At 40.5% G+C, this 20,031-nt stretch overlaps 2 protein-coding genes across 2 annotated transcripts; one reads left to right on the top strand and one right to left on the bottom strand.

Moving 5' to 3' along the window:
- Positions 1 to 5,905: 5,905 nt before the first annotated feature.
- Positions 5,906 to 12,873, bottom strand: mrpl46 (mitochondrial ribosomal protein L46). Its single transcript, XM_030048586.1, has 4 exons — positions 12,401 to 12,873; positions 11,216 to 11,417; positions 8,951 to 9,121; positions 5,906 to 6,307 (listed from the first exon to the last, which is right to left on the bottom strand). The coding sequence occupies exons 1-4, from the start codon at positions 12,659 to 12,661 to the stop codon at positions 6,063 to 6,065; spliced, it is 879 nt and encodes a 292-aa protein (XP_029904446.1). The 5' UTR covers positions 12,662 to 12,873; the 3' UTR covers positions 5,906 to 6,062.
- A 302-nt stretch (positions 12,874 to 13,175) lies between these two features.
- mrps11 (mitochondrial ribosomal protein S11) lies at positions 13,176 to 18,294 on the top strand. The gene is made up of 6 exons (XM_030079046.1): positions 13,176 to 13,343; positions 13,703 to 13,807; positions 14,004 to 14,102; positions 15,916 to 16,045; positions 17,101 to 17,166; positions 18,102 to 18,294. Exons 1-6 carry the CDS (start codon positions 13,258 to 13,260, stop codon positions 18,207 to 18,209), a joined length of 594 nt encoding a protein of 197 aa, XP_029934906.1. The 5' UTR covers positions 13,176 to 13,257; the 3' UTR covers positions 18,210 to 18,294.
- Positions 18,295 to 20,031: the final 1,737 nt, after the last annotated feature.

Here is a 20,031-nt window from a genome sequence, read left to right as displayed (position 1 = left end):
CATTGCACTTGGTGATGTGTGGCTTGGCTGCAGCTGCTCGGCCATGGAAACCCATTCCATGAAGCTCTCTGCGTACTGTACTTGGGCTAATCTGAAGGTCACATGAAGTTTGTAGCTCTGTAGCAATTGACTGTGCAGAAAGTCGGCGACCTCTTTGCACTATGCGTCTCAGCATCCGCTGACCCCTCTCCGTTACTTTACGTGGCCTACCACTTCGTGGCTGAGTTGCTGTTGTTCCCAAACGCTTCCATTTTGTTATAATAGAGCTGACAGTTGACTGTGGAATATTTAGGAGCGAGGAAATTTCACGACTGGATTTGTTGCACAGGTGGCATCCTATGGCAGTTCCACGCTGGAATTCACTGAGCTCCTGAGAGCGGCCCATTCTTTCACAAATGTCTTGTTTCACAGTCTGCATGCCTGAGTGCTTGATTTTATACACCTGTGGCCAGGCCAAGTGATTAGGACACCTGATTCTGATCATTTGAATGGGTGAGCGAATACTTTTGGTAATATAGTGTATGTTAAAATGGCAAAAAAAATAAAAATAAAATAAAATAAAAAAATTGGACATATTTGTACTGCTAGGCTCTTAGAAAGACATGGGATGTATTGCTTGTGCACAAAATAATTTTCAGTTGAAGGCAGGTATATTTATTTTGAACAATATCTTTAAATGTATTCTGAAGTGTATGTGTGTTTTTTTTTTTGTTTTTTTTTTTTGTTTTTCAGAATGGGGACACTCTTCAGCTTGTTGCTCAAGGACACATCAACAGGACACATGCCTGCTGTGGGGATCAAAGCCGTGACTTGCCTCTCCAACCGTGTACCCCAAATGAAACCGTGTCTTTACATCCTGGAAGCAGACTCTATTTTTACCGTCTGGTTGTGATTTGAGATGAAGATGTTTACTCAGCCAGTGGATACCAAGAAATCACTTCTTTTCGACAGGATGGACCTCAGCAAGAGCAAGGGGGTCGCTGCCAAATCGTTTTTTTTTTTGTTGTTTTTCTCAGCTTGCCTGCCCCTGTTGTTGCCCCTCTGCTGTGATGGACAGTAGACTACAGGTTCATATGGCTCACATCACCCCCCACTCTGTCACAGATCCCAGCCATCACAGCATACAACGCCTCCTCCCATCTCCTCCCCCAGTCTGCCACTCTGCCTGTTAGAGGCTCCTCAGCGCGGCAGCATATACTGTATTTGTTGCATTCTAAAAATACAACCACAGGTTTTGAGTCTGCTGTGGCACTAATAGTACTGCATGCTGGAGAAGCACAAAGACAGTATTATTGTGTTATGTCATGGTAGTAGCCTATTAGGTGTTATAGTAATAGTGGGTGTTGAGTTAGGTTGCATGTTTGAAACCCTGTTGACCAACTGCATAGGTCTTGAAGTCCCAGAAGTCAGGCTTAACACTGACTGCAAACCTTCGCCAAAATATGGAATTCTGCATCCAGCACAATTCCCATCTGGGGAAAATACACGGGGTTTTCACGTAATTATCCCTGTCACAGTCTGTGCTTAAAGCTGGTGCTTAAAACTTGGACATTTTCATCCGCACGTTTCTCTCTTCAATGGGATGGGATCCACTAAACGCTGCTGCTGCTGCTTTCTAACTCAAGTAATTATTTTGCTAACAAAAAGCAAACACCGGGGTGCACATTACATACGCAAATTGTCATTCTGTGATCAGCTTTGCCCGTTAAATTTTCCGCAAGAATGAATGAGTAGTTTGCTGCTGTGCTGTAAAATGTACCTGCTTAGCTAGCTAAACTTTGGCTGATATACAGAACCCCCGAGAGGCAAGGTGATTTTTTTCATTTTTTAAATTTAATTTGTTTATTTAATTTAACCCTGTGTAGGTTTTCATCAACATTGCCGGTGGGATCTTTGTTCAAAGACGACAGAAAACAAGTATGAAGAGGACAATCACTGCAACGGGTGCATGCGACAGGCCATCAGTGGTGGCTATAGTCCTGGGTAGGTTTTGGTTTTATTGGCTCTACCAAAGGTTCCTGCGCTGAATTTAACCGGACCAAACAGAATGTGTAATGTGTTTTTCCCTGCACTGACACAGGCTAAACCTCATATGTACAAATAAGCTTTGTTAAAGACAGGTATACCCCAATCCAAGCAACATGTTCACGATCGAGTGAAAAATGAGCAATGCTGTCTTACATGTTTCATGAACATATTTCCTCATATAAACAAGTGAATTATAGAGCGTATTATGGGAAATGTGATCATTTACACAGCAGTGGGCGTATTGCTTGCAAGTGCAGCACCAAAGGAGAAGTCGAGGCTGCCATCACTGACTTTTGTAGTGAGAATTCTCCACGGAGCAGCGTAGGAGCCTTTGATGGAGTCAAGGGCCGATACGATCAAAGCCTACCAAAGGGTCCTGCATCAGGGCTAGGATGGCTATAGCCACTTACACATTAGCAATTTGTTATTTAAAGCTACACAAATGGTGTCCATGTTATAATAAATGTGCATAACTTTGTCTTATTTCACATCCACACAAATGTTCAAATGTTTATCTTGATTTTGCTTGATTGGGATGCAGACGCTGAGAAATTTAAAAAGACTCTTTTGGGGTGCCCTGGTGGCTCACCTGGTATAGCGCGTACCACACATCGAGGCCGAGTCCTTACCACAGCGAACTGCATTCGAGTTCGGCACAGGCCCTCTGCTGCATGTCAGCCTCTCTCTCCCCTGACACTATCAAATACAACAGAAGTGCCAATAAAGTAATCTAACAAAAAAAAAATACTACTCCTTTACGTGCATATTTCTGCATTTCGTTGTGCGTTATATAAAGAGTCTTAATAAGCCTCTTTATCAAGTGTTTTTGGTAAGCTGCTGTGAACGGCTGGCCTTCTTACATCCCACTCAGTCATAAGAGATTTGCATAAAATAAAAGAAGACACTCTGTGTAAACATAGTTGAGGGGGTTTGCTGTGTTTTTTCTGTGAGCTGAGATTTGGAGCAGTCCCTTTTTTCTCACTAAGTCAGGTTGCCTTTAAACAGCGATCTCCTGTTTCCTACAGATGCTTTCTGTTTTCTGAAGGCAGACTTTGTCTTCAATAATAACAACAACAACAACAACAATAATAATAATAATAATAATAATAATAATAATAATACTAAAGATAAGAATGGCAAATCATTGTGGAGGAGTCTGACTGTGGGTGCTCTATTTGGGATGCACACTGTCCTGACAAATGGATATCAAATCATTGCATTTATTTTTAGATACAGTATTTATATAACAATTATTATTACATAACAGAAATTTGCGTTGACCAACTTTCAATTTATAACATCGATGGTCCCACTGGGAATTCAGCACATAACTCTGTTTTTGTTAGTCTGTTGTATACCACAGGATCATGAGTGAAGACAAAAATTCAACTGGCGCATGAACATAGATTTTACATCATGACTGAAAATTGAGTCCTTAATTACTGTTACAATCTAGAAGGCCCCACAGTTTACAGAAAATCAGATGACCCCATGACCTGAATCCTATTAGTGGGAAAGAACCCCCACCCCACCCAAACCCAGAGGCCAACAAGGGGGGAAAAGGAGGAGATTTTGGGAAGGGTGGCAGGAATAGGGTTAAAATGAAAACAAATGAAAGCAAAACAAGTCAAATCAGAATCAGAATTAGACAAATATTACAAAAAGAGTAAACAACAAACCAGCAGACAGTGAGGGCAACAGTGGTAACCCCCTCTGATCTATCAGCTACACTTTGCTAACCTGCAGCAGGGCGCTGCAAACCTGCCTTCAGCCCTGTGCTCCTCATCCTCGGCATTTGCTGTCTCTGTCTTACCCTTTTCAGCGCCGAAAAACTGCAAGACCTTTTCTCTGACATTTGTTACCCTGGCGCTATCATGTGCTATCTAATTGAATGAAGAGGTAGCCTGTAGGCCAGGCTACGACAGGAAGAGGAGGTGAGCCAACTGTGGTGTGAGGAGAAGCCGTGATCCTCCTCCTCTGCTTTCGTGCTAAAGTATCTGTTCTCCGGGGCTCTGTACACGGAAGCTAGTCTCATACATCACAGCAATTCAGTCTCCGTTCATCTTGTAAAGAGGAAGACCACTCAATATAAGTGTACAGAGAATAGTAATGACTGTTCACAGATAGAAAATTCTCTCTCTTCTTTTTGGCTGGGGAGAGAGTTGTGCATAAATTAACCATTCTTAGAAATAAGGAAACATATTTGAGTATATTTTCCCTTTCCCTCTTTTAACCTTAGGTTTCGTTATTCTGATTCATATTCATGCGGTACAAGCATTCAAACATGGAGCTGCCCAGTTCACCATATTGTGCTGTTTGCCACAGAGCAGCATCACCGGTGAAGTTGGGGGTTCAACGCTTTGCTCATAGGCACCTTCGCAGCTGCTGAGGGAGGGGATAGCATCACCCATTCACTTTCCTCCAGACGGATCTAGGATTCAAACTGTCAGCTCTCCAACCACAACCACTTCTCTGACATTGAGGCCACTTTCACTAAAATGTCAGAAAGGCTGCTTTAGTAAGACTTCCTTGGGAAATGAAAGCAGTGAATGCTGCTCTTTTTGGACTTGTGATTACCTGGATGTGTTGCCAGGTGCTGCAACTGGTATGAGGACAGAAGGGAACAGTTCTCAGCCAGCAGAACAATAGACCTGAGCGCTTTCTCTTCGTGCAGACCAATTCTTCTGACAGTTGGAAATGGCCTTATCAGCATGCCTTGACCTTCACATCTCACACCTACTGTCAGAGCATGGCTGCGTTGCACTCAGCCAATCTCACAAACAGCTTTGGCCATCAACGCATCATCTAGCCTATGGGCTTTTAGCAAAGCCTGAAAATAGAGATGGAAAGATCAGAGGCCGATGTCTTCTACATTAATAACGCCTTGTCTCTGCAAACGCACATGGAGGGAACAGCTGATCCCAGGCAGAGAATGGGTCAGGAACATCAGAATGCTCTTACCTAAGAAGAATTATTGTATTCCAAAGGAGCATTAGGCTCAGGATGATGACTGATATTTTCAGTATGAGTAAGAGGAAGCCAAGTTGATCAGAACAGCTCTCTCTCTCTCTCTCTCTCTCTCTCTCCCTCCCCCTCTCTCTCTCTGCAGTCTCTCACCGAGGTCACCACACAAGTGTAATTAGGGAGCTTGCCACAGCGCCTCTTTGTGGCTGGTGTGGAAATATTGCCATCTACTGTTACAAAATGAGAATGTACCTTGTGAGGTGCCAGAGTTCACCCTCATCAGCCTTGCCAGTCTCACAGAGTAGAGCATCAAGTATGCACTCAAAACAAGATGCCGCTATTAACAGTATAATGTGTTCATTCCACAGTGCTATTCACACACTCAAACAAATAATTACAGCTGGAAACAGCAACAAACACAAAAACCGACAGGCCTCCAAACTCACTTAAATCCACTGATGTAGTGCTCAAACACTTAGTCAATTAATCAGTTAGCCAATTGGCATAAAATTAATCGATTACAATTTTAATATTTATTTCAGTCATTTACCAAGTAAAAATCTCAAATTTTTGTTGATTGCAGCATCACAATTATGCTCAGATTTGCTAAATTTTCTCCATGTCATTATAATGTTAATAGTTTGGGTCGGGCGCTTTGTAGACATCACTTTCAACTATCTTAATGTCCTGTGAGCATGTCATTTTTCACACTTTATATACTAAATGAATGAGTCAAAAAAAAAAAAAACGAATTAATTAGTCGTCACTAAAAATAATTATTACTGGCTGCCCCAATGTATTTTTTTTTCTTGATCTTTGCTATTTATCTATAAGATTACATTGGGATTCAATTATGTTACAGTACACCAAGGCTCCACAACTTCCCATATCCAATTAACACCAATGCACAATGTGAAGAAAAACAATATTTTAATTCTCATACCACAGAGCAATGAAATGAATACATTTTTAATGGAAACGACGACAATAGAGAGAAGAGAGTGATTTTCTGGGTTTTATAGAGGCTGTTCTGCAGACAGACGTCAGTGTCCCTCTTCTGTGTTTATCCATCACAGGTTGAGGATGAAGCGGTTGACCTTCTCAAGGTACGCCGGCTTCAGATAGTCCTGCAGTTCACTTTTCCTCACCCACAGAAAAGGAGCGTCTGAGGGTGCAGAGGGACTGCTGCCTGACAGGATGGCTTTGAAGAAGAACAGCTTGGTTCCGACCAAGCTCTCTGTCCGGGCAGCTTTGGGCAGTTTGTACTTGTAAACTCCGCAGGGGGTGTTGCCGAGGAAAGTCGCCTTGAAACCAGCTGCGGCAAGAGGAGAAATGCCTTTCAGTTATTACAGCTGGAGCACCCAGTTGGAGCACCCAGATGCTTTTAAATGGTGTGAAACTGAAAGGATGTGATGCTCTAGCTGTATTTTATTTATCTGCTGCAGCACTCCATAATCAATGTCTGTTGTATTACCAGATTGCTCTTAATTTTTCTTATATACTGAGAGGTAAGAAATGAAAGGAAAACTGTAGGTGACTGAGTGATCCACAGAATTTGCATTTTATAATATGGTGATATGACATGAATGTTATGTTTTCCTGGCTTTGAGAGCTTCGTTAGAGTACAGATGTGATTTTCTGAATTTATGCTACTGCTCTAGTTGTTCTCCTATTTGCCTGTATCTGCCTGGTCATCATATTCACATCACTAATGACTGTTTGTTAGAAAACTCATTTGTATCTTATAAAAGCACATCTAATCATCTATTTATGATTTGGGCGATATGATTTCATCTATATTGCCTAGTCCTAGCCATAACCCAGTTTTGCCAAAAAAGGTTCATTTCATTCAGTGTAGTTTAAATAATGTGGTCTTGCATAGTTCAAAAGGCAGAGCAAAGCACCAATGCTGTTGGGGGTTAGAAAACTCCAGACTAAAAATGTTCCCCTCCTGGTGCTGTAATGGATGTAATGCTCTGGATAAAAGGTCCCATCAGCTGGTGTGTATGTTAATGTCAAGCACAATGTCTTAATGGGAGGTGATTGATGGAGCTGGCACATTAAAAGTTTATGAGCAATGTCCTGAAACCTTTTAACTTACTTACAAGCATTTCATTTAAGCAACTGATTCCATTGGGTGGTGAAAAGAGAAAAAAAAAAACAAAAAAAAAAAACAAAGAAGCAGGCAGAGTTTTGGAGTGATTCATTCAGAGAAACTGCATTCAATTTACATCCAACAGAGAAGCAGTCAACAAAGCCTGACTAGAAAGAATTAAAACACCTCTTCTGCATTTTCTCCTCAGCTCTGGTGTTATTCCCCAGCACTTTTCTACCATCCATGGTCATTATATCACAGGTCACATGGGAGAGACTACATTGGCATACTGGACGTGCATACCCCACCCTAGCCACCTGTGATTGGCTGGTAATCATTGCCTTTGGTTAAGGTTAGGGTTAGGGTTAGCCAATCAGAGGCAGAGTAAAGGCGGGTGCCCCTGCAACATGCAGGTCCAGTGTGCCAGCTGTGACCTCTGACCCTTCACCTCTTTAATACAGGTTGTTTACATTGTTAAGTGATCTGGCAACTGAAGATTATTCAACTGTTGACCTCACTGAAAGTTACTCTGGACATGACAGCTTTACTCAGTGTCCTGTAAAGGATCAATACCATTAATATTATTTTATCTGAAATGCTGCTTGTGAGGGATCGGAGTTGGTTGGAGGGTTAAACAGGGATGTGACCCCCTTGTTGAGGATAATAACTGTGTTTTAAGTACAACTTAGATAGCTATTCTAGATTAGATTTGATCAAACTTTAATGATCCTTGTGGTGAAACTGGGTCATTACAGCAATGGAGAGCAGAATACAGATAAGAATAGAGCAAAGGGAGAGTGTGGAAGTTAATAAAGCAGCAACAGTTGATAATGAGCACATGGGTGGCTCTGTTAGCTCTGGATCAGGCTGTAAAGACAGACACTGGGTAGGGCAGGCAAAGCTGACAGAGAACCCTAGATTGCACTGATAAAACAAAAAGATCATAAATGATGAAAATAGTAATGCAGTAATGTGACTCTTCAAAGATAACATGTTTCATTACTTTTTAGGGTAATGTTTCAAGACTAAAAACATCATTAGTTATACGAGTAATACATCTATCTACTTGCGTCTTTAAATTGTGGGGTTTAGCTTTAAAATAGCTTAGATTTTATTTGGATGACAAATACCTCTCTACTGATATTCAAATATATTTACATTTGATTTGTAGCTCAGTAATATCCATGTAAACTCCAGATTTTAGAAATAATGACTGAATGATTTCTACTTGTTGTTTTTTTTTTAGGGATATTGTAGATTTAGATAGATAAACAGTCTTCAGTAATGTGAATATGATAATCAATTATGTAGAGATAAATAACAGAACAGCTAAAAAGAGTATAACAAAATGAGAAAAATGCATTTCTTTTCTGTAAGTCAGCCTTTAAAACCAGGAAAAGACAACACTTAGTTGCGTATTACGATATTAAAATATCCCTTATCCCTGACAATACAGACATCATACATATCAACATAACCAGCCCCGGCTAAAGATTGGTATGTTAATATTATTAATTATTATTATTAAGAGTTACATTTCTTAAATCAATTTTTCCTAAAATAGTAATGAATGCATGAATAGCTGGGGTGGGTCACCGTGCCGTAAAGAACGGCTAGGACTAAAATAGCGTCATAAGTTTGAGTTTTAGTGTCTCATGACAGTCTCTGAACGGTGTCTCAGAGGCTCCTCGACCCTGACAAAGATAAAACTCTGAAGGAAACTTAATTGAAATTATTCTGCCATAAAAGTGGTCCCTTTTAAAGACAGCGAATATCAACATAAAATAATCAGCTACCGACAACTTCCAGACAAAACTACTGGTATTAACCTTTGGAAACTCGTGTCAGTGCCTGGCAGGTTACCTGGGAGGGAGGCGAGCGCTCTCTCGGCTGTCTGCCGCAGGTTTTCTCCTTCCTGCCACTGAGTCTGAGGCAGCAGCCACATCTTCTCTGTGCCGACCTGCTGTTCTGCCAGCAGGACCAGGGAGTCGTCCAGGCAGCGATCCAGAGAGGCCAAGTTCCTCTGCACATCAGCTGCAACAGACAGGAGTGTCAGCTGCTTCACTGTAACTACTCTATGACTCTAACAACTGTCAAGTGGATTTTACACAAACTTTTAATGTCACAAAAGCTAAAATGCAAATCAGGTGAGCTGAAGCCAGTACATTTCCTGAATGTCAAAAAACATCAGCAGTGAAAGTAATACAAGTCATTTTCCTGCCTGGTAATATTCATTAAAACCGGCTGTGTAACTGGCTGATCTGCATGGCGGTCTGTATCCATGGCGCCGAAAAATTCTGACTCTCAACCCCAAAATGAAGCAATGCTTCCTCCAGATCTCATCCTGCAGGCATAAATGCACTAACTGGTGAACTTTGACACCATTAGATGATTTCATTTTCCCTTTCCATGCTATTTTAACTTGATTTATTATTGGAGGATGATTAAAGGCTGGAAATATTAATTATTTCACAAGATATTAATAATCTCAACAAAATGGGTGGATAGACTTTTTTAAAAATTCTACATTTGATATATTTCCTACTTCTATCATATTATTGAGAGCAGACAAAAACACATTTTATGTCCATCTCAAGACTGATTATATTTAAGAGAAACCGTCTTTTACAATGCACATCTACAACACTTTTTGGACATATGGCTACTGAACGTCTACCAATGTAAATATTACGCATATTTTGCACATCTCCACATTCTTCTCACTGTTGTGAATTACATATCCATTCATATTTTCATAACATTTCTATCTGATACAATATATATTTCTAGTATATTTTTGTATCATATGTATTATGTATCATACACACTGTTCCCACTTTTCCCCAATTAATTCTACTGGTATTTAAAAAAAACATTCATTTGCACATTGTGCCAAACATGTTTTAGTGTTTAAAAATTGTTTTATAGAGCTATTTGCATGTTAATAACCAAGGTTTAATTATTAGGAATTCAAGTCTGTAGGGCTGAAACTGATTTGTTTTTGTTAGGACGCATCATCTTTCCTAAAACAACGTCAGAGACTGTGATCCTACAGAAATTACATTTGGTGGATATATTTCAAGTCTCCTCCACTACTCATTCGACAAAAAATACAAAGATTTAGCTCATGGTGCCTCCTAACAACCAACTTTTTGGAGAATAACCATTATGGTAAAGTCTAGCTATTATTTCCACCATGACCATTTTTTCTGCCATTTTCTATTTCATGCAAAATCTTTTTTTTTTTTTTTTTTTCCATTATTTCTCCCAAAAAGTTGATGCAGTCTCAACAAAATATTGCACACAGCATATACAGACTCTCCAGTTTATGGTTATTAACCAGAGTCATGAAAATCCAAGCCACTGGCTGTGGTGCGCAAATGAATTTGACAGCAAAGACGTGCAAACATTAACTGCAATATAAATCCAAAACACTTATTGCTCTCCACTCAAATTTCAGACGTATTTAAAATTAGCCCTAAGTGTGGCAGGGCTCTTTTGGACACAATCCGTTATGCCACTATGAACCTTACAAATAGCAACTTTTTTTTCCTGCAACAAAGATGCTTTAATCACCACAAAATTTAACGCAGCAGCATGTTTCATCTGCCTGAATCAGTGTATTGCAGAGCTCTGATACCTGAAGCTGATGGGAAACTTTCACAAACTGGAAGGCGGGCATATTTTCTAACCAGTTCATCATATAAACCTGCCAAAAATCATGAAAATACCTGCCCTTTGATGTTAATGTTACACCACCAAACTTCACATTCCAGTTTACAGAGCACATTTGGTTTTGCAATGACAAGTTGACAATTTTTCAAACAGTGATATGTCGGTCAATATCTCACCTGCAGTTACAGGACAAAGTTCAATCATTCAGAAGTAAAACTTTTCCATAAGATGATTCATTATATTCTCTCTGTCAAATCATTTTGCTCTACAGCCTTGGCTTGCACTAATGGCTGCTTGTGTCTATAATTTTAATTTTAGTTGCTGTATCTTTTTACCATTTGCTCCTGCAACCCAACACAATTTCCCCATAAGATTTTTAGTTTCGTCTCATATTCATATGACATATTCTTTAAGGCTTCAAACATCCTCTCATGAGCCATCATCCATACTGACCTCTGACCCTCGGCGCTGGCTGGAAGCTCTTCAGCCTCTGCTCCCAGGAGTCTTCAAGATCCTGAGCCAAAACAATCTCCTGGTCACCGCGGTCCTCCTCTTCGTCAGAGTCGTAGTCGTCTGCCTGCCTGCGACTCATTCTCTCAGCGTCCTCCAGCAGCCGCAGCTCGTGGTCCGACAGCAAGCTTTTCTCTAGCTCCATCTGAAATGAAACCAGAGCAGCTCTCCGCTTCAAACTTCACCACTTTGTCCATACCTTTATGCACAAATCAGATGTGGACATTGTTGGTTGGTGTCCAGTGTGTCATTTGCTGACAGCTCCTGGACAATATGAACTGTGATGTAGATTGTACTGTCCTATAGCTGAACATTATTCTACAATATATCTAAAATCACAGCAGGTGAAGAGACAGTATCTGAGGGTCTACAGCTCCAGCCAACAAAATATAAGCCTGGCTACAACACACAATTTTGTGGTCACTCATTAAAATCGCATTAAATGATCAAACTCATATAATCAAACCACACAATTACATAAATTACGAAACAACTGTAATTGCTCCTAATTTGCTTCAAATTTCATTTTGTCAGAGATTTTAATGCCCATGTCGAAAACGTTTAAACAGCTGGAAATGATCTCAAATTAATTGTCCAAACGTTTCCCAGTCATTTGTGGAAAGTAACCAGTGCCAGCAGAGAGTTTGACCGAGACTGAATTTGTTAAGCGTGAATTTTCAAATAATAATAATAATAATAATAATAATAATAACAATAACAATAATAATAATAATAATAATAATAATAATAATAACAATAATAATAATAATAATAGAATAAAAATTGATTGGTCGAATAAATGCATGCAAAATTTGAATACGTGAGGCACAACTCAATTTATTTAAATCAGATGCGAGTCAAACTATAAGTCACTAAGGCGGTGTCAATTAACAGCCACGGGTATATGCTTTAATTTCACATCTACTATAGTTTGTGTCCTTGTTCTGTACACTACACATGCAGGCTTAAACTTATGTCATGCCTACTCATATTTTCAGGCACTTGTCGTGTTGGTGTGTTTAGTTTCTTTCTCAGCTCTAACCAGTCAGCTTCATGGTGACTGTTAACTGAGTAAAGTTAGTTGAACACCGGCCAGGTGTGCGGGCAGCAGGTCGGAGGCAGACCTACCTGGTACATGAGCTGGGTGAACTGCTGCTCGACGGGGCTGCGGTCTGCCGAGATGACGGGCAGTCTCTGCAGACACACGGCTGCCATCAGGCTCCACGGAGAGGCCGCGCTGTCCGCCTTACTTCTGCCCTGTACAGCAGCACGGTGAGCAGAGCTGCCGGAGACCCGCCGAAACCCCGTGTTTCCAGCCCCGGTCCTCCCAAAACTATAAAGAAACTGTAACAGAGGACGGCTCGCCATCCTGCTACAGGGGGCAGCCATCTTTCTCCGCTTCGTTCACGTGCTGTCCAAAAAAGTCCGGCAATAGTGGTTCGGTCAAAGCACCCGACAAAGTGGTACAAGTGACAAAAAAGTGAGGGATTTTCCGCTTTTCTTTCTTTTTTATGTGCTTTTATCTGACACAAGAAAAATGATGTGTAACTCATCACTGCGTCGACTTACGGCGGCGTGAAGTGGCTTCAGTGTGCGGCATTTATTTGCAACTTAAGAAAATTGAAGCCTGGATTTACGAGACACGTGAAGGCAGCATTTTATTGACATCTACCCAAAGTGCAGTGCGCAAGAGGACGAGTCTATTCTGACTAAGGTGGGGGGGCGTGAAGTAAGTTGTGACATCTTATTTAATCAAAATGTGTGTTATTTCTTATCCTATGTGAATTAAAGTTTTGAACTTTCTCGATATCCGCATTATTTATATTAATAAAAACTGTGGTTGCAACAAAGGTATTTTACTTAATTTTTTAATCTCCCAGTAATAATTCCCCAAAATGGACTGGTCGGAACTAGCGTAAATCTCAATGTCACGTTTGTTGTGTAAAATGTGGTAGAAAGGCAGCTGTTTACCAAACTGGTGAAACATGTATAAATTAAATTGTTTGTTTGTTAGCTCTGTGGGCACAGTGTGCCGGCACATAGCTGGCTGTCTGAACGCAGGAAGCGCCATGTAAGTGTTTGATGAGAAGGTTGTTTCCCGTGTAGCATCTGTGCTAATGTTACCTCCAGGAAACTGTTAATCCATGCTAACTAAATGTATTAAAATGTTAAGTAACTGTTTTATAGCGTGTATTTAAGTATCTTGTGCATGTGTGTAAATGTATTTATCAACCCGTGCACCAGCCTCTCTGCCTGTTATCAGCCAACCTGGTATTTAAAGCACAATATGACTCCAAATGGGGCTTTGTTACCTTTAGTGTGGACTAACTCACCCAACACAGACATGCATGTGTGTGTGGTTGGTGGAGATTTCCCACTCCAGTGACAGAAAGTGACTGACTGATGTTGACTGTGTGTGTGTGTGTGCAGATGGGGGCCCAGCGGGCTGCAGCGAGCCGTGTGCTCCAGTGCTGTCAGGCTGCAGGAGAGCACACCATCCTCCACAGACTCTTCAACAGTCTCCAAAGAGTTCAGGTGACATAATATCACTCAACCTGTATGTAAACACATCCCCATTTATTTCTGCACTTCTCTCACATACCACTTTCTGCTGTTAGTCTGGATCTGTGCGCTGTTTCCACCTGTGTGCTGTGTTACTGACCACAAGTACAGCTCAGTGCCCAGTGATGCTGCTGCTGCTGATGAGATTTGACACTGTGTTACTCCTCAGCCATTATCCTCCATTGCCTGGTCAGGACAGTCCACTGAGATGGGGTGGAAAGAAGTTTGATGAGTTACCGATCGCTCACATCAAAGCCACGTACAACAAGTAAGTGGAAGCCTTGAAATGTGAGGGGAAAAAGAGAATAAGAGTTTGTAAATTATAGGCTGAAAGATGGGGCTGTACAGTTATAGGGACACTCATTTGTGCATCACTGTTTTATTTTCCTCAATTAGTAATCATGAGACATAGTCAGACTGCAACGTGGGAACATATTTTGGGTAGAATGTCAGCTAAATTTGAAATCAGTCATTGGTACTGATTGGTATTGATATTGATACTGATTGGTATATATATATATATATATATATATATATATATATATATGAGAGAGAGAGATATGTGTGTGTGTGTAACAAAAGCTCACTAAAATAATTTTATTATTCAAGTTTATTTGGAGCTTTTACTCACTGGTACAGTATCAAAGGGCTTTGCAGACACTTTGAGAGGACACCACCCTGACCTGAACCCTCATAGCGAGCAAGAACCCCCGCTCCCAAAAAAACACAATAAACAAACAAACTAACAAAAAAAAAAAAAAAATGGAAGAACTGTTGTGAAGGATCACAGGCAGAGGGAAAACCCTGCCAGGCCGGTTAGGAGTGCAGTGGGTGCTGAGTGGGCAATTATTTGTTCAAATAATCGATGACATGAAATCAAAACAATAAAAATGGCCTGGCAACAAGTAGCAGGATTATGGCACAGCAGGGCGCTGAGGTAGGCGTGGCTGCCAACCTAAGAGAGGGGAGAGAGACGCGTGCACACAGAACAACACAGACACTGGGCGTGCTGTCTGTCTGTGTATCTGCTGGTGAGACAGACATCATTAAATTGACAAATGTCAGCATGCAGTTTGATGTGGCTGTCTCTCCGATAACAGAGGAAGACAGAACAGCATGCATTTAACTTGTCACTTTAGCCTGAACCCATTGTAAATGTATTACATGGAAATTGAATTCCTAAATAGTGTTGGTATTATACAACTTAACACACAGCATTGTAATAAGCAGACACTGTAGCCTGGTTTTTCCATGTAGTCACATGGAGCTTCATACAGGCATCAGTCACAATAACCCTCATGTTTCTGCCCCAGTGAGTGAATTTTTAAAAAAGAAGCATGAATCCCACTTTCTGAGACTTGATGTTGACATCTGTCTATTATTTCTATTATGTCTAGTAATAGGGGATATTAACTGAATACTCGATGACCAGAAACGGATGCTGAAATCAACATTTTTCCAATGAGAGGCACATTTTTGAAATGGATAATACACAATGGTTATTAAAATTGTTTATTAAGTTGGATAGAAAGCAAGTCCCAGCTACATAGTGTTTTGTGGGTGGTTAATTGGCTAGAGTCTTGATTTGTATGACAGGCTAACCGAACCAAATGAAGATGTCAGTGATGAAGACTTTTACCAGGATGAAAGCTGTTTGTAATAAAGAAACACCACTGCACTCCACCAGACAGGATCAAGCCGTGCCTCCCAGCCAGTCAGCTCCCCTGCAGAGAAAGCAGAGGGACGCGGTGTCCTTGCCAAATAATACCTAAGCATTCCTGCTGAGTGTTTTTCAGCGTGGAGGAACGCACCTTGCCCCAGGATAGGCTTGTTTTTCCTTTATCTGGGTGTAACATAAGCTAGGGTGATTTGTCTTTGTTTTGCATTTGATAATGCTCACTGCAGAGCAGAGAGTTTCCTCAGCTATGGTATTTATTCACAGATGACTGATTGAAGTGTACCATGCATATAAATTGTTCAGGGGGACATTGTATTTCAACTTAATTTATTCCCACCCCAAACGTGGGAATAAATTTTTGTTTGGAGCCAGTGACCCAGTAAACTGTGCTCTTCTGTAACAGCACACACATCCAGGTGACGGACAGCGCCGGCTTGTCTATGGTCAGGACGTCGTGTGGAACAGAAGGCTTCAAGAATATCAAGAAATCAACACCCATCGCCGCTCAGACCGCAGCCATCTCTGCTGCTGCGGTAAGATCATCACAACATTTTACTTTCACAGTTTAGAATGAGTGAGCTGAGAGGGGGTTAAGTGTTTTGCCCAAAAACACTTGGACAAGATACTTTTGTTGCCCACCTCATAATATGAGAGTCTGTCTAACTAGTAGGCCTCTGCTGCACTCCTACAGGAGCCTCACTACCCGTATACAATCGCTCCTCCAGTTTGTGTAAAATCATGTAATTCATGAATATTAAATGTTCTGCTCAGCTGCAAATAAACTGCCATCACTAAGGACTCAGTGACAAAGTGGAGCAGCTGGTGTTAAGTACTCATTTAGGCTTTGCTGTGCCCTTATTTATGAAGGCTGCTGTTTAATACGGTTAAGGTCACACCGGTTCCTCCTTGTAATAAACACAGGGGAAATTACGTGTTTTATCATAGTGTTTCATCACACAAGCAGATGGGGTTGCGTGGTTATGCAACCGTCTGATTTGTTGCCTCCGCAGTCCTTGGTCGTTTTGGCTTCAGCACAAAATGTCTAAGCTTGATAACCACATTTAAAAAAATAATGCACTCTGTCACTAATGCTGGCTAATGTTAGTCTGTGTCTGGTGAGTTAGTCTGCTCCACCGTTCAACATTCATTATTATTGGGCACCTCATTATTATTGGATTAACTGTGCAGGTGGTGATCTAGGAACGGCAGCTTATTCTCATGTTAAGGTCACTTAGGGCTGAGTGCCATGTCGACATTACATCAGTGTGGTGATATGAAACTTGATATGTGGATTGTGGATATCATGATTTGGCACAAGTGTTGTCTCTTCCTGGTTTTTAAGGCTGCATGACAGTAAAGGGATGCAATTTTGTGGAGTAGGTGTGTTATTATGTGCCTCGACCTGCTTGACCATCATATCCTCATGATCGAGGAAAAACATCATTGTGTGAATCATTTTGCCACAATATGGAGGTAATTGGTCAAGGATACTGTGATATTTGATTTTGTCCATATCACTCAGGCCTAAAATTGTTGCTGGCTCAGACTACAAATGCAATTATTGATCTCTTTTTCTTCCCCTGAACAGAAAGCCACAGCAAAAGGAGTGACATTCGTTCGTGTTGTGGTCAAAGGTCTTGGTCCTGGACGCCTGGTGAGGAGAAGAATATCTTTTTTTTTTTTTTTTTTTTTTTTTTTTTTTAATTTGGACTATTATTGTCTGTTCATGCTGTTGTGATTACATCCTGGGGTGTCTGCAGGTCTTTTGAAAAGTCTTATCTTAATTTATACTGCCCAACCTTAAGGCTTTAAAAGGCATCCAGTATAGCCATTCTACCTTTTGAAATCTAAGATTCAATTTTAGAGGTCTCACTTTGTTGTGATGTCTTGGTTCTCAGTTTTTTTTTCCCCATGGAGAAATGAGCACAGTTATGGAGAACTACATTCTGATACCTCGACAGTTTCTTTCTTTTCATATTTATTTCAATCGCAAACTTGGTCTTATATCATTGTAATGGGAGTTATAAACATTTTAAATTTAAATTGATGAAGCTTCAGTATATGCTACCATCCCTGCCTGTACACAGTTATATACATTTTGTTTCTTTACTCATTTTAATTGTGTTATTTATCTTGCTGCAGGACATTCTTCCCATTATGTACAATATTGTCATGAATTTAAGGCAGCCGGTTCATATGCAGGTTTCAGAAAGGCAACTAGAATTGAATTCAAGACCAATTAAAATAATTTCTTTCTGCGACTATAAATGGGCGAGTAAGAAAAAGGACAACAGGAGATAAATTATTATGGGAAAACAAGTCCAACAGCATTAGTAAGGCAGTAACGATAATAAAATACATTTAGCACATTACACTGTTGTGCATTAATGTGACAGTGGGCATGCAACATAAAGAAATCTGTCACTGCATGGGGAGAACATATGACCTCTATTGAGTAATTTAAGATTTTTTTAATATCTTATAAGGCTTTAAATGCAGATAGTTTACTTGAAAGGACCTGCAAATACCCTGGTATTCTTTTCCTGTGAGGTTAATTAATTAATGACTGAGTTTCTCCCTGTTGTGTAGTCTGCAATCAAAGGTTTGACAATGGGAGGACTGGAGGTGGTGTCCATCACCGACAACACTCCTGTGCCACACAACGGATGCCGCCCACGAAAAGCAAGAAGGATGTGATCAGCACAAACCATCTTATTCTACAAGGGGGACCGAAGATGCTGTTCTGTTTATAACATGCTAATAAAGTTTGTTTGTTGTGTAATCTTGTTGGTTCTGAGCTCATGTGTCATTGCACAGTCTTCTGCTGTATAGGCAGAGGAATGAGCCTTCAGTTTCACTGCAGCCACTCTGATGATATTAACTAGAAAAATAATGTTGCAATAAGGGTCACAGAGACTGACTGAAGGCCTTTGTGTGGAGCAGAACAAGGGGTGGGTGTGGTGGAGGTAAATATATTTAACATGGGTGGCTGCAGTGAGAACTGAAGCCTTAACCTTGGCAGTGTCGGTGCCACTGACCTGCAGCAGATACTGAAAGTGAATGGATGAGGCAAAGCAGTACTAGTTTTTATATGAACAAAGTTCTCTTTACATTTTACTTTTAGTAAGGTATTAGACAGCCATATTTCTGTATAACATGGTATAAATACACAAAGCATGGAACACAGCTGGCAAGACCAGAGCAAGCCATCAGGTCAGTCTTTTCCAACATGATCATAGAGTTAGGACTGATTTAAAATAAAAAAAAAAAAAATACAAAAATGAACTCAAACACACACCAAAACACTACCCAGGGATGTGTAGCCACGTTTTAGAGCAGACACAAACAATAGTACCACTTTACTGATACTGTTACTAACCCTAACGCTTAGTCATTAATGACAGATGACAGGGTTTCCACACATTTATCCAGATCTCAGCTATGAGGTATTCCCTATCGCTCAATGTTTTGTACCTTTAGCTATAAGATAACATCGCTTGTATTTGGTGGATATTTGGAGTGCACAGTCTCTCAGCACCAAAACTACACAGGACTGGGACTGTACAAAACTTTCTTATGCCTCTTATTATTCTGATGTCCAGCTGTGTAGAAACCCTGTGATGGGTCTGTTGCCCTGTCTGTTTAGTGCAAATGTTACAGAAAATAATGAAGCACTTTCCCTTTTATCATACAGGCGCCTGTGCAGCACACAAGTTTATATAAAACACTTGAGCATCTGAATCTGAACATGTCCAAGACACTACTACAAAACCCCTTGGACATCACGATTTCTGTGCCACTACCAGACAAAGAACTGCTGAGCTTTGCCACAAGTGCATTCAATAAGAATGGAAAAAAAAAATATTGCAAACTCATTTAGTGAAATGCTGTGATAAAGTAATAATTTGCTTGATACTGATTTGAATGAGGCCTCGTTTATAATGTTCTGACTTTATTTTTCAAAGCAAACAAATGTCCAGTGCTGATAGCCTTGACATTATAATTTTTGTTGCTTTTTGTTGTACTTGCAACACCGGAATGTGTTTAAGAACATTTTATAGAAGAGGCCAGGCCAGGACTTCATCTGAAGGCCAGTGCAGACACCTGCTGTTTTACAGTGCTGCTACAGTGCAGGGGTTGATAAAGTGAATCCAGACTTTGCTGTGATTTCACTGTGGTTAGTGCAAATAGCCTTGCTAGTATCTGCATCCTTGCAAATCCTCAACACCAAACAACGTTCTGAGAGCAAAAACACACATTACTACATACACAGAGACAAACAGCCCTTTATAAGCAACATTTGGTTTCTCTTGCTGCATTTGGTTTTAAAACTGATACAGTGGTACCTGTGCCAGGATACATACACCTTTGTGTATTTCTACTGCATCTAACCTGTATTAATATTTTATACAGCAGATCCAAACTAGTATACTGTACATCCAAACTACTAGCAGAAACCACGGAAACGTCTTTTTTAAGATTTCTTTTTTTTTTTTCATTCCTGCTTTATTTGACAGTG

Source organism: Myripristis murdjan, chromosome 3 (assembly GCF_902150065.1).
Source record: "Myripristis murdjan chromosome 3, fMyrMur1.1, whole genome shotgun sequence".
NCBI classification, from domain to species: Eukaryota; Metazoa; Chordata; class Actinopteri; order Holocentriformes; family Holocentridae; genus Myripristis; species Myripristis murdjan.
This window is presented reverse-complemented; position numbering and strand designations above follow the sequence as displayed.

Bases quoted from the DNA above. Each gene is read 5' to 3' on its own strand.
- mrpl46 (XM_030048586.1), bottom strand. From the start codon at position 12,661: ATGGCTGCCCCCTGTAGCAGGATGGCGAGCCGTCCTCTGTTACAGTTT. The intron at 11,418-12,400 runs GTAGGTCTGCCT...GTTTCATTTCAG, and splicing joins TCACCCAGCTCATGTACCAG to ATGGAGCTAGAGAAAAGCTT. The intron at 9,122-11,215 runs GTCAGTATGGAT...TGTCTGTTGCAG, and splicing joins GCCAGCGCCGAGGGTCAGAG to CTGATGTGCAGAGGAACTTG.
- mrps11 (XM_030079046.1), top strand. From the start codon at position 13,258: ATGTATAAATTAAATTGTTTGTTTGTTAGCTCTGTGGGCACAGTGTGC. The intron at 13,808-14,003 runs GTGACATAATAT...GTTACTCCTCAG, and splicing joins ACAGTCTCCAAAGAGTTCAG to CCATTATCCTCCATTGCCTG. The intron at 14,103-15,915 runs GTAAGTGGAAGC...CTTCTGTAACAG, and splicing joins ATCAAAGCCACGTACAACAA to CACACACATCCAGGTGACGG.